This window comes from Phyllobates terribilis, unplaced genomic scaffold, assembly GCF_046119375.1.
Source record: "Phyllobates terribilis strain yellow unplaced genomic scaffold, ASM4611937v1 Scaffold_3196__1_contigs__length_86755, whole genome shotgun sequence".
NCBI lineage: Eukaryota > Metazoa > Chordata > Amphibia > Anura > Dendrobatidae > Phyllobates > Phyllobates terribilis.
Window position 1 is genome coordinate 52,885 of NW_027365950.1, and position 15,642 is coordinate 68,526.

Sequence of the window (15,642 nt, forward strand, 5' to 3'; positions counted from 1 at the left end):
TCACAAATTCAGATTTATATATATTTATTTTCCTGTTAAACCTATTTAATACTGAAAGAATGTAGACATTATAAAAGTGAATAGTAATTAAGGAATAGTTGTTCGAATAAAAAACATAATCCCACAAGTAATTGTTTCGAGTAACCGACAAGTTCAAACCATATCTATCACTTGTCACTCTGATATGGAACGTCATGGTCCTCATTCTGATCTCTTGGACGATGCTCGGGGGGCAATGTGGACATCAAATGCGCTATGTGCCCCTGAAGTGTAGCCTGGAGTCTAGCTTGGGCCTCCGCTTGCATTTCATAGCGGGATTGGAACTCTCTCATCTGCTCCTGCATAGCCTCCCTCGTCGCCTGCACCTCCGCCTGCACCTTCGCCTGCACCTCCGCCTGCACCTCCGCCCTCATCTGCTCCCTCATCTCCTTAAGGCGCTCGTCCATGCTTGTCTGTCCTTCTTTCTCTTGTGAGTGGCTGGTGGAGGCACGACGACGGTGATGAGAGGATAACTGATATGATGAAGACGATGTGCCTATCCCGTAAATACGGTGCCCCCTCACTCCATCCAGAGACAAGAACAACTCGTTATCGTCTACCGCTACTGATGTTGAGCTACCCTCGACCTCGCTAGTGCGTTGAGACTGTTCAGCAAGAGCACGCTCAGCCTGAAATCGATCCTGCAATTCAAGAAATGCACATTAAGTAAATGTACATTAAATATTTTTTAAAAATTTGACAGCACTTCCCTATATTACGAACATTACCCAATTTTCAACAGCGACCTGCAAACCTGTAAACGCTACCCACCATTCATAACATTTATCACATACACAAAATGCCCAAATGCAACACACAAACACAATAGAAATGTCTTTCCTTCAAGGAAATCAAAACCAATATGAATTAGAATTGACTTACATGAACATCTTTGGATTTCTTGTCAATGAAATGAGTGTGATCGTCTTTCTTCGTGTGCATGCGCACATGAAGCTCAGGGAGAGTCGGCTCCCGTCCAAGCTCCTTAGCCTATCACAAAAAATAATTGATTACTAATAAAACTTAAGAGATTCTATGTAAGAATATTTTTCAATCATACCAAAACTTTTTTGAGCTTATAAGCAGACCGAGACCCTCCGGTATGCTTCACTGGACCATCTTGTCCTGTTGGAGCGCTTCGCCTATTTGCACGGTAGGTGTTTGACAGCTGTTGTGCTTCCGGTGTTGTCCATTGTCTCTGCCATGCTTGCCAAATCGTATCGGGCACGGTCGCACATTTCTTGTTATTTTTCCTCATTTTAGTTAATGTGTCTGAATACCGTATAGCAGCATGCTTTTCGAAGACGCTTCTAATGAATTGGTCACTAAAGCACTGGTCCCACCAAAAGTATTTCTGAACAAGGTAAACAAACAAGTTAGAATAACAAGACATTAATATAATAGAAAATATGATAATTACCTTCAGTTCCTCAAAGTAGAAACCAATTTGGTCGTGACTAAGACCCTTCCATTGGTGGCCTTCGAGATACCACCGTTGTCTGATATTTGAAGCATATGCCTCGATACCGTCCCAGAATCATGATTCCGAGAATCATGAAGACGGTTTCTGTGTGCATTAAAAACTATAAGTCGGCTCAAATAATTAATTAATGTTAAATAAGATTACACATTGACGTACCCCTGAGGATAAATATGCGTCCTCTCGCATGGAACTCGAGAACGTGGCTCCTCATGAACAGATACGTCGGTGACAGGGTTTTGTGTACCTGCCCCTCCTTCTGCCTTAACCTCTTCTACAGGTTCGTCGGTGTGAGGGGTCTGTCTACCCCTACCTCTGCTGGGCTGTCCTCTCATCTGTAATTTTACAATAACGCATAAAAAATAACATATAATTCATTGTCATAATTCAAAGATGGTGTAATATAAATTTCTTCATCAACATTCAAAATAACAACGCATAATCTAATGTTCATTACAACAATACTAGCTACTCGTCATCTTAGCTATTTATTCATAATTTGAATCAGAATCATCTTCTTCTGAAGAAGAAGATGGAATGTCAACTTCTTCATCTTCCTCAGATGATGATGATGGAATCTCAACTTCTTCTGCTCCGTCAGTTGGATCAACAAGTATGGGTGCCTCGTCAGATGTCGTAACAATGAGATGATGTTCTGTGACGTCATCCTGAAAAGCCGTAACAACAGTCTCTGGCATGTCAAGTTCACTTCGCGCCTTTATCTTACAGACAGCCCACCAATTTACTTTATCTCGTCTCTTGCTTGGATATGGTAAGTAATGGACTTGAGTAGCTTGTTCTGCTAAAATAAATGGCTCATATTTATTGTACTTCTTTCTATGATTAATATCCATCCGACTTTTTGGATTTCGAGGGCCGGGGACAAGTATTGTCAAAAACATGAACTCGTCTTTCATACACATCCCTGGAGGTAGATTATACGGCGTCACAATTACTGGCCATGAAGAGTATTGCTGCCCAAAGCTACCAAATGGTTGGAATCCATCAGTGCATAATCCTAGTCTGATATTTCGCACTTCTGCTGCAAATTCATTATGTAACTCACTGAATTGTTTCCAAGCTGGTGAATCAGATGGGTGACACATCTTCCCATCAATCATTTCATGTTCGGCGTGCCATCTCATATACTTCGCTGTTGCTTTTGAAGCATACAACCTTTGCAGCCTCGGAGTTAGAGGAAAATAGAACATCTTCTTGTACGGCACATTAACTCTTCTCTTCTTCTTTTTTGTGTTGGATTTCCACCTTGGCTTGCCGCATACTTTGCATTGTGTGGCATTTTCATCTTGCCCCCAATAAATCATGCAGTTGTCTATACAACATTCAATTACTTCATATGGCAAACCGAGACCTTTCACCAACTTCTTGATGTTAGCAAAGTTGGTTGGCATCTTGTTGTTATCAGGTAACAATTCCTGGATTAGGTCACTCACATCATCTACTAAGGACACTGAAGCTCCATGTCGACACTTAATCTCTAACATCTTAACGTCTGCAGACAAAGGTGAGTGTTTCTTATTACCATGCCATATGTCTCCTTCAGCTGCACGCATCATCTCTTAAAACTTCTGAGCTTCTTCATTCGGAGCTTCTTCATTCACACCTTCTTCACCAAACATTCCTGGCCCAGCTGCATCAATAACCATTCTCTGAACTGAATTGTATTCCACATTTCCATACTCGAAATCTTCAGACGGTTGTTGCACACCATTCTCACCATGATGAATCCATACAAAATACTCTCGCACAAACCCATTAGTCATGACGTGTAACTTCACTTCATCGACGCTTCGATAAAACGTATTCTGACATGTAGTCTTACTACATGGACACTTCATCCGATCGCCGTCCATACACTCAGGATGTTGCATAGCAAATTCAACGAACTTGTCAAGATGACTTACGAACTCTAATGAGAGCATGCCATCTCCTAATATTCTATTATACATCCAACTACGATCAAAGCTCATTTTTTGAATTTTTTTTATTACCCCTTAACCTGTATATAACTATAGAGATTCTATTAATGGACCAATAAATTCAATAAATAACTCATATAAACAAATTCACAAATTCCTATAGTCGACAAATTTGCAAATTCACAAATTCACAAATTCAATTTATTTTCTAAATTCCCAAATTCAACCAATCGCAATTGATTCTACAAATTCACATTTCCACCAAATCCACAAATCGACAAATTCGTAATTTCACAAATTCAATTTAGTATCTAAATTCCCAAATTCAACCAATCACAATTGATTCTACAAATTCACATTTCCACCAATTTCACAAATCGACAAATTCGTAAGTTCACAACTTCACACAACATTCTCAAAACATTCACAAATTCACAATTTCTCAACCCTAATAATTCATATAACATCAATTCACTCCAAATCATAGTCAAAATCAACATGCAAGAGTACTATGACGTTGTAGAAAGCTAGGAGAAGACTAATTTGAACATAAAACTTCGAATCTAACTAATTCAATCAAAACCTAATTTTCCCCCATTTGTAGTTAAGAAGAAGAATGAAGGAAGAAGAAAGGAGGAGGAAGTACCTTGAAGTCGTCCCTTTGATCCGGCCCTAGCACGTTCGCCCTAGCTCTCGTGTCGCCGCTCGTATTCCGCCGTCGCCGCTCGTAATATCGCCTTCGTAATCTCGCCTTCGCACTTCTCTGTCAACTGGGGGCGACGACTGATTTTAGGGATTTAACTCAGTTTTAGCGTCGACATTTAGCGTCGAAAATTTCGACGCTAAATTTCACTAATACACGTCACCTCCGGCTACTCATTTTAGCGTCGAAATTTAATGTTTAGCGACGAAAATTTCGACGCTAAACTTCACTAATACACGTCACCTCCGGCTACTCATTTTAGCGTCGAATTTTAATGTTTAGAGACGAAAATTTCGACGCTAAACTTCACTAATACACGTCACCTCCGGCTACTCATTTTAGCGTCGAATTTTAATGTTTAGCGACGAAAATTTCAACGCTAAACTTCGGTCGAAAATTTTAAGGTTTAGCGACTAATTTAGCGTCGAAATATATGCACGCTAATTTTAGCGTCGAAAATTTCGACGCAAACTTCGACGCTAATGATGAAAATCGGTTCGTCGCTAAATTTCGACGCTAATTATGGACTTTCTCATATTTAGCATGCAAACCCGCGTTTGTCGCTAAATTTCGACGCTAAAACGTTGTTTTTTAGTAGTGGTGATAAGATATTCATAATTGAGTAGAATTAATCATTATATTTAAATTATTCTTTTAAAACTTACTTAATAAGTAAAATATTAATCAATTTCTTTTCTAAACTTATATTTTTTTGTTCCTCAAATTAGTACTATATATTACATAAAGATATTTCAATAAAGATAGACAATGTAACATATATCTTATGATTTGTTTTTATGTTATTTAAAATTGAATCCATTGTTGTGATGTATTTTGTACAAAAAAACTTTTACTAAATAAATTAATTATATTAATATATTTTTCTATAAAGACAAAACAATGCAATATGTATTTCATAGTTTATTTTTATGTTATATTAAAGTAAATAATGATATATTTTTACTTTTATAATTACTTAATTATTTTTTCTTTCTATTTTCAAGATAGATTTTATACTTATTTCATTTTTTTAAGATCACATGTTTTTTAAGATTAATTTAAGATCTAACTTTAGGACCCACATATATATAGTATTTTCTCATCAATTACATAATAAATTTGATATATATATCTAACTATAAATTAATATTTATCATTATATAAATTATAAATTCAAATGCATGTCGTTCTATTAATTTTTTTTCTAATTTTCATGAATGGCTATTAATACAAAAATATGATTTACAATACGATTTTCAATATAATTTGATACAAATTGTATATAATATTCTTTTTATCAATTGATTAACCAAACCGGTGCATGGCACGGGTGATCAACTAGTATAGAATCTAATTATATATACTAATTTAAAATATAAATTGATGCTCTCTTATTAATCTTGATAAAATAAAAGTATAAATAACAACACGTATAATAGTGAGTAGTAGTGTATAAGAATTAGACCTGGTAAATGGGTCGAGTGGGGCAGGTTCGGGTTCGGGTTTAAAATGGGTTCGGGTTGAACGGTTTGATAAAATTTTAGGTAAATCGGGTTCGGGTCAGGTCGGGTTTCGGGTTGGCCCGACAGGTCAAAATGTTGCATTTTAGCTTTTTCGAGGGATAGACTAATTTTTTAATAATAAATATATTATTTTAAAAATAAATAAATAATATTATATTTTTTAAATAAATTTTGTGTATTTTACTATAATGTCATGCAAGATGTGAAACACATATTTCGGGTCGGGTTCGACCCACCAATTTTCGGATTGATCGGGTTCGAGTCGATCAACTTTAAATGGCTCTTCAGGTCAAGTTGAGTCGGGTTCTTAACAATCAGGTTCGGGTTGGGTTGAGTTTTGTGAGATCTAATAAGAATTAAATGAGAGTTCATAAGATTATCATCGAGGTACCGAGTGGGTATTAGTATAACATGACAAAAATAGACTTACATATATTAAGTCAAAACCAATACGCAAATATAGTAATAAGCACACTAATCACATATATATTAAAGCTATCCCCTTTTAAGCTCTCTCCTTAATTCTAGCCACCATTTTTTTAGGTGTAATTTTTTCATTGGATCTACTATTATCTCTCCTCTTTCTATTGATTTTTTTTTCTTCAAATTGTTTATTTTTTAATTAACTACCATATTTTTATGAACAATTAATAAGGTATTTAAAAAGTAATATAATTAATTATTAAATTTACATTATTCTGCTAAACTTAATTAATAATTAGAATATTAATCAATCTCTTTTCTAAACATATACTATATTAACTATAGATTTCACTAAAAATAAAAAAAATACAATATGTATTTATTTATTATTTTATAGTAAATTGAGTCCATTATTTTGATGTATTTTTTATAACAAATCACCTATATATTAAACCTCCCCCATTTAGAGTTCTCTCCTTAATTCTAGCCAATAATTTCTTAAGTTTATTTTTTCTATTGGTTCTACTATTCTCTCACTTTTAATTACTATCTTTAAAAATATTTCATACTTTTACGAATAAATTGCTAAGACAATTACATTTTAATATAATACATGAGTATTAAATTTAAAATTCTTATAAAATTAACTCTAATTATTATATTAAACAATCATTTTGTTCACTTTGATATATTAGTTGTCCAAATTAACTACTATGGATATATATACTTCAACATGCAATCACCTATATATTAAAACTAGCCCCTTTTAAGCTCTCTTCTTAATTCTAGTCACTATTTTTTTAGGTGTAATTTTCTCATTGGATCTACTATTATATCTCCTTTTTCTATTTGTTCTATTTTCCTTTTTCTTCAAATTATTTATTTTTTAATTAACTACCATATTTTTAGGAACAATTGATAAGGTATTTAAAATGCATCATAATAATTATTAAATTTAAATTATTTTTTAAACTTAATTAATAATTATAATATTAATAAATATCTTTTCTTAGCATATACTATATTAGTTATAGATTTCACTAAAATAAAACAATACAATATGTATTTATTTATTATTTTATATTAAATTGAGTCCATTATTTTGATGTATTTTTTATAAAAAAACTTTCACAAAATAAAGTAATTATATTAAATTATTTTTTCCTAAAGATAAAACAAAGCTATATTTATTTCATGATTTATTTTTATGTTATATGTAATCTAATTATTTATTAAATTTGAATTATTATTCTAAAACTTACTTAATAATTAGAATATTAATCAATCTCTTTTCTAAACATTGATTATTTTTTCGTTTTCAATTGATTACTATATTAAATATAGACTTTCACTAAAACAACAATGAAATATGTATTAAAGCTAGCCCTTCTTAAGCTCTCACCTTAATCCAAGTCACCATTTTTTTTATGTGTAATTTTTTCATTGGACCTACTATTATATCTCCTCTTCCTATTGGATTCTATTATTCTTTCTTTTTTAAACTTATTGATTTTTAATTAATTCTCATATGTTTAGGAACAATTGATAAGATATTTAAAATTTAATCTAATTAATTATTAAAGTTAAATTATTCTTCAAAAACTTACTTAGTAATTATAATATTAATCAAACTTTTTCTAAACATAGATTATTTTTTAGTTTTAACATTAATTTCTAAATTAAATATAGAATTTCATAAAAAAACAAAGCAATCACCTATATATTAAAGCGACCCCTTTTACAATTTCACATTCATTCTGACCCTACCAAATTGTACTTGTCATATTTTTATTTGCTCTAACATGAATAAATGTTATCATCCTTTGCTTGTTTCTCACTCCTTCTGATATCATGTTACCTTTTAGCTTGAAACGGAGACAATTTCTTATAATGGTTTGTTTTTTCATGACGATCAACAAAAGCCAAGGACAATGACCTTCTCGAGTTAGGTTGATTCTGTCACGTCCAGTGTTTACTCATGGATAGCTTTTATGTGGCATTTTCAAGGGTTACACACAAATAGGGACTGACAATTTTGATTTGTGATAAGGATAATCGTGCTTCAAATAAAGCAATTAATGTAGTATATAATATGGTGTTGAACAATTTGTAATTGAAGATATTTTTAATAGAATTCTTTTCTTTGACTTTTTATTATTTTATTAAGTTATATATATTACATTTACATGTTACAATTATTCTAAAATTTTCAATACCCGTGCAATGCACGGGTCTTAAGCTAGTACTTAAATGCATATCACTCATGGAAAATAAATACGTACTCGTATTCAGATTAAAAAAATAAACAAAAACTTAATTAATGCATATTCAATTAGTTGATAAAAAAATAAGGAATTCGACGGAATGTTGTAACACCATCAGATAAATGAGTGTCCGAAAAATAGTCCGGCTACGAAATATTACAACGAACCAACCAAGGAAAAAACAAGATAACAATGAAGAAGATAAATGACAAGCCCGGATGTGTGCGTTTTCGAGTTGAGTGGTAATTTTTCATGTCCAAATAGCAAATTCGGATGTGTCACGATGACCTAGTTAAACAAAGTTGAAAAACAATAAATTCAACTCGATTAGAGTTTGTTTGGTAGTTGTATTTATGAAGATGTTTTTTATTTATAAAGAGGTGTTTGTTTAAAAATGTATTTGATTGAAAATGTACTTTTTATAAAAAATATGTGCATTTTCTAAAAAAATAGAGTATAAAAAAATACAAAAATCGAAATTATTACACATTTAACAAAAACAAGATAAGCATTTATTTTAAAAATATTTATAAATAAAAAGTATTAGGTACCAAACATGGCCTAACTCATTTCATCACCCCAAAGGTGATTAAAGTCTTCAACAATTGAAAATTGGAAGAAAGGAAATTCATGATTCAGCCCCTCCTTTTTCTCATTTTGTATAATATTAACAATCTCATTTTCTTTTAAGCCTTTTCAAATATTTGATTCATCAATTTCAAGTCTCATAAATTTAATTATTAAATACCACTTTTACACTACTCAACTTCAACTGATATAGACTCCATTCAACAATATTAGATGAATTTTTTTTCATCTAGATAAAAGATGGTAGATGAAAAAAGGTAGATTCATCTATATGAATTTTCTTAATAATCTCCAATATTGAGGATGATTTTTTTTACTCATTTCATTAAGCTCTAACATTCATCTAAGTAATTTTTAAAATAAAATAACCGTTCAACAAAGAGGTAAATGAAAAAATCGCTTATATTCTTCGTTCCATCTAATTTTAGTCATATTCGAACAAAGGCATATTTCTAATCAGATTCGAACAAAGGCATATTTCTAATCAGATTCAACTCAGACCCACTCAAATAAAAAGGAAGAAATTTAAATCTAGTAAAATCTCAAGTGACTAAGGCTGCGTTCGGGAGGGGTGTTGAAGCGATTGAAGTTCCTTCAATCACGCTCCTAAAACACGTTTGGTGTAATCTTCATTTCAATCGATTGAAATCAGTTGAATTGATGTTGTTTTCAATCGATTTTAATCACTTTTTTTCAACCGAGATATGTGGGTTTTTCAATTTCAATTGCTGTGGTTGAACTAGTTTATTTTTACCCATCTCATTTCAACTATTTCAATTCTCTATTTCAACTTCAAACTGACTTTCAATGCAGCCTAAAGAACCACCTAATGCATAATCAAATTGGATGCTACTGAAATGGAAATCTCTTACACGAATCTTATCCAGTTTATTAGCCTGAACTTTAAAGAAAAGAATCTTTGAATGCGTTTATTTTCAACTAAAACTTAAAAATCCGTATAAGATATTTTTGGAAAAAGTTTATTCGTATTTTCTCGGTCATACTACTGCACGTGTGATGCACGGGTCTCCAGCCTTCGACAACCGGCTACTGTAGGTTACACTTATAACGCCTTGAAAATATAATGCAGCGTCAATATTTAGATCCAAGGCAAAAAAAAAAAAAAAAAACTCTTCTATTCTGCTCTCGCACTCTCACTCTCGCCTTCTCGATCTCTTTGATCTCAATTTCTTTGTTAGGGTTCTCTGTGATTTTGGGGCTTTTTTCAGTTGGCCGATCTTATCATTAATAGCTTTTCGGAGCTTCAAGAGGAAGTCAAGTGAAATGTGGGGAGTGCTTTTCTGCTGTTGTTTGCTTGATGATGATTGAACAAGAATGGCTTCGCTTTTGACCGGGGCGCTTCAAAAGAAGAAAGCAATCGGTAAAGCACAAAAAGATGGTGTTGATAGCTTTGCTTTCTTCTTGTTATTGTCGTCAATGAACTAAATACAAAATCTCCCCACTCATATTATCAAAAGCAGGTTTTTCCCCCTCTTTTTCTTCTCCACACGCTTCATCTGAGTTTCATTCCCACATCTTCCTTTGAATCCAATAATTTCTTCGAGTATCGATTTCTATTTCGAAATGCCGATGTATCAGCCGCCGGATTTGGGGGGAGGTGGTGGCCAGGTGTTAGATCTAGAAACCGCCGTTAAAGACGGGATACTCGGCGGCGGAGGAGGAGTGACGGCGGTTTCAGTAGAGAAATTGGATCTGAAGAAGATGATTGAGGAGCTGAATTGGATTGAAGTTCCATCGGTGTTCATCTGCCCGATTTCGCTTGAGCCAATGCAAGATCCTGTGACGCTTTGTACTGGTCAGACATACGAGCGAAGCAACATTCAGAAATGGATGTCGATGGGGCATTTCACATGCCCGACCACAATGCAGGAGCTTTGGGATGACGGACTCACTCCCAACACGACGCTGTACCATCTGATTTTCAGCTGGTTCTCGCAGAAGTATTTGGCCATGAAGAAACGTTCGGAGGATGTTCAAGGCCAGGTTCTGGAGATTCTGGAGGATTTGAAGAAGGTTAAAGGACAGTCTAGGGTTCAAGCTTTGAAGGAGCTTCGAGGATTAGTGGTGAATCACTCTTCTGCTAAGACAACAATGGTGGAAAACAACGGTACTGAGCTCGTTGCTTCTCTCCTCGGACCTTTCACCAGCCATTCAGTAGGATCAGAGGTTGTCTGTATACTTGTCAATCTAAGCCTCGATTTTGAATCCAAGTCGAATTTGTTGCAGCCAGCAAAGATATCTCTAATGGTGGATATGCTAAATGAAGGCTCAATCGATACCAAGATCAACTGCACCAGGCTGATTCTGAATTTGATGGAGGTGAATGAGTTCAACTCAGAGGTAGTATCCAGTTTAAGCCTGTTAGTTGGATTGTTAAAGTTGATCAAGGATAGAAGACATCCAAACGGCGTTCTACCAGGTCTCTCCTTGCTCAAATCAATCAGCTCTCACGAATCTGTTTGTGGATCAATCGTCAGTATCGGCGCTGTACCTCAGTTAGTGAAGCTTCTCCCAAATCTGAGTGTTGAATGTCTGGAATTAGCACTCAAAACCCTCGACAACTTATGCTGTGTTCCTGAAGGGAAACTAGCATTAAAAGATTGTCCATTCACCATACCCAATTCAGTGAAATTGCTGATGAGAATTTCAGAGCATTGCACTCAGCTTTCACTTTCGATTCTATGGGCTGTATGCAAATTAGCCCCAGATGAGTGTTCACCCATTGCAGTTGAAGCAGGATTAGCAGCTAAGCTATTGCTTGTCATCCAGAGTGGATGTAATCCAACATTGAAACAACAGGCTTCAGAGCTCTTAAAGCTTTGCAGCTTGAATTATAGTGCAACTAATTTCATTTCAAAGTGTAAGCTCACAAGAACATTGCAATGATTGTGCATATGAGTTAAAACACTGAAATAGTAAAGTGGTCTACAAAATGGGTTTGATGAAGAAGGTGATTGGCTGTGAGTGGAACTCTGGTTTGTGATGGGTATGGCTGAAGTAAATAACATGGCCTGCAGAAAATGGTGTCAATTTTTGGGCCCATGTTGCCACTGAATTATGTGGGTTAATGCTGATCAGGATTGGGATGTAAAGAAGGAAAGTATTCTAGAAGAGATGAATCATTATAGTGTTGTTGAATCAACTTGATTTTTTTTCATGATTATAATGAATCTCTTCTTGTAGCAAGAGACCTATCCATCCCCAAAATTAATGGTGGAAATGTAAAGGTTTTGGTCAATGAAATGGACATAATTTCTTCAGGTTGTCTCGTTTTTCACTTGAGGTTAGAATCTCACTAGGATCTTACCCTAAGAAAACAATTAGGAGACTGAAGAGTATCTCTACTATTATGTATCAAATTCAATCATAAACCTTATAAATTGATTCTAAGTAAGCTAAAATAGTTATGACTGAAATGGTAGTGGGTTGCCAGCACTAACCAACGCACAGCTTGATGTACTACTAGTACATATATTTATACGGTCCGGCTATATATCGCACAAAGCTTTCGCTAACCATCGTAAACGATTTCGTGACGACAGAGGAGGCCAACGTCATGACGCCTGGTTAGGGGGAGCACGTGACGCGGGAGGCAGCCAGAGACGTGACGACAAACCCAGCAGTTGTCGTCACGTGGCATGGAAGGCGGAGTTGTCGTGACAAGATGTGGATGGTATATCATCACGGCAAATTTGATATAGAGCATGACGAAATGTTTTTTTTTTATTGATAGGAGGTGTTTTTGATGTTCGTAAGTATTTTTATTAGTTCTAAATGGTTATTTAAGCCTTTTTATGCTATTTTTGACAAGAAAATCACATTAAATGATGCTGTAAGGGTGTTCGGCAGGATGAAAACGTACTTGTAATGAATGAAAGGGATGTATTAGGTGGTTTTAACAATATTGTGTGATATCTAATACCGATATTGAGATCTTGTGACATTAAGTGGCACTTGAATTCACCCCCGTATTAATATCTACTTTGTAGTCAATTTTGTATAGACTTTTAGGCGATTTTCACATTGGTATGTTATGTCTTGGAGTCACCTATTTCATTTTTGAAATTCATAGTTGTTTACAGCTGTATTACACCTACAACGGATAGAAGCTGGTTACAGCACACATACAGCTGTATAGCACAATGCCTATTCCTCAACTCTACCTCAGAACCCTTTTCCACAACCCCTATAAAAAGAGTGATTCCTATGCAGTTGTTTCCACACCTACAAGATCCACAAACTTCATTCCACATTCATCAATCAATCTCTTAACAGATGGCTTCTTCATCATCTTCATCAGCCCCATCAAACAAAGTATGGCATTGCGGTTTTCCTTTAGTTCAACAAACCATGGATGGTCGGTGGAACTTTGGTAGAAGGTTTTGGGGGTGTCCAGAATTTGGCACATATGATGTGAACAAGCCAAATAATGAAGGAGGTTGCAATTTACAGAATAGATCGATCCACCGTTCTGTAAGAGAGCCCAAGAGGTTATCGATGAACTGCGGAAAGAGAGAAATGAGCTAATTCAACAGAACGAAGGTCTTATAAGGTTTAATTTCAAGGCTAAAGAAGATATCAAGTATTTGGATAAAGTTATAGCAGTCAGAGACGTAAGTCGTCTTAGAAAACCTAAGACAGATCCTAACCCATGATTTCTGTTTTGTTTTATGAAACTTTGCAGGGAACATGCAACATTGTCGTGGGAGAGATATCGAAAGCAGAATCGCCTTATTTAGAAACAATGTAATGGTATTTGAAGAATTTTCTATTTAGTAATTGCAAGAATAATCGCGTTACCTAGAAACAATGTAATCTTGTAACATCTAGTGTCCTCATGTTTTCAATCTTTTGTAGTCTAATGGTAAGAGAGTATCAAGTTGAGCATTGCTACTAGTTGTACATCAATAAAATTACCCAACAAGCCACAACTTTAATGTGAACAAGAAAATAGCCCAACAAGACATAACTTTAATGTGGACAAGAAAATAGCCCATGAAGACACAACTTCAAGGTGAATAAGAAAATAGCCCATCAAGTAACCCCTTAAATGGGCCATGTATGTCAAATTTATGTTGGAGCCCAATGTTCTGGTCGTGAAGCCCAGTGTGACACCAAACTTCACGTTTGGGGTGGTGCCTCCCGTCACGCACCGCAAGCTACTCTGAAAACCCAGAAATAGGCTGTCGTATCAAGCCCATGCCTCTGTTTTGATGTCTCCATGGCCGAATACTACATTGACATGACCCGAAGCTGCAACTTTGACCAATTTTCATCCACAAATGAGCTTCATGCTCTCCATTTTAAACCCCTGCACCTCAACATCTCCATTCACCAATCCATTCACAACATTTCTCTGCATTGTAATAAAACATGAAGAAGTTTTTCTTATCAAAGTTTAAGAAAATGAATATTGAGAGAGTAAAACATGAAGAGGGTGATGAATGTAGACTGTAGTAATTCTGAGCATGAGGAACGCATGGATCAAAGGGTGGCTCCAAACACATCATATTTCTCGGAAGATTACAACAATCTGGTTAGTTAGCATATATGTTTACCATCGTACATTTCCAACAACCTTGATTAAGCTCTATGGTGTGGTATGTTGCATTATGTCGTAGTAATATGATTTATTTATTCATTTTGGTTCCATAAGTTTACAACAATCTGGTTAGTTAGCATACGATTTATTTCTTCATTAAGCCCTATGGTTAGTTACCATATATGGCTACCTATTTTGTGCTGCATGAAAGTTTATAATATGTTATGTTGCACCTTGTTAGGTTATGTTCCTTAAGATGATTCGCATTTAGTTCTACAAGCTCACAATTGGTATCTCTTTTGTTATAACGTACAGATTGCACCAGACACATACGGCAATAGCTCATCGTTCTACCATGGGGAGCAAATATCTGGACAACCCTATGTTCCTGATTCATATGAAATCCTAGATCGAATACAGGTCCCAACCGTGTACTGGGACGGTCTACAACCTCAAGTGCCTTACTCAGACTACACAAATGTGCCACAGAGACCGGTAGATTCCTTACTCGATTGTCCAATCCCCAAATTCAGTCTTGGCTTTACGGATGACGAAGATAGCCCCCCCCCCCCAGGATGAGTTGTCTGGCAAGCTTCCCAAGCCAGAGTGGTCCGGAAGGAGGTACAGAATTGTGGGAATGGCCACCCCTATACACTCTACCAAAGTTCGAGAACGTGGCCACACCGGAACCTATAACATCAAAGGACTATAGCGAGTACTTTGTCACAGATAAGGTCTTCGACGACAGAGAAGACATTATTGAATGGGCGAAGGGGGAGGCGAAGAAGCTCAACTTCATGCTTGTCAACTACAGGGTTGACAGAGGAACTAAGGGTAGAAAGCATGTCACATGGTTAGCTTGCCAGAGGAGAGGTAAAAGCATGCCAACCAAATCCCCAAGTGAGAAAATAAGAACAAGAGTGAGACAATGCGAATGTCCGTTCCTCATACAAGTCTTTGAGGAACCGCTGGAATATTGTTGTGCGCAAGGGAACACACAACCATGTCATCAGCGACAACCTGCACGGAAACGCGTATGCTGGCCGTCCCACGAAGGAAGAGTTGAAGCTGATGAAAGAGATGGCTGAAGTAAATGTACAACCGAGGTATGTACTGGGG

At 35.4% G+C, this 15,642-nt stretch overlaps 1 protein-coding gene across 1 annotated transcript; it reads left to right on the forward strand.

The window, feature by feature from the left end:
* The first annotated feature begins 10,544 nt into the window (after nt 1-10,544).
* Nucleotides 10,545-11,867, forward strand: LOC141247625 (uncharacterized). The gene has a single exon (XM_073669247.1). The coding sequence runs from the start codon at nt 10,545-10,547 to the stop codon at nt 11,865-11,867; it is 1,323 nt and encodes a 440-aa protein (XP_073525348.1).
* The last annotated feature ends 3,775 nt before the right edge of the window (nt 11,868-15,642 follow it).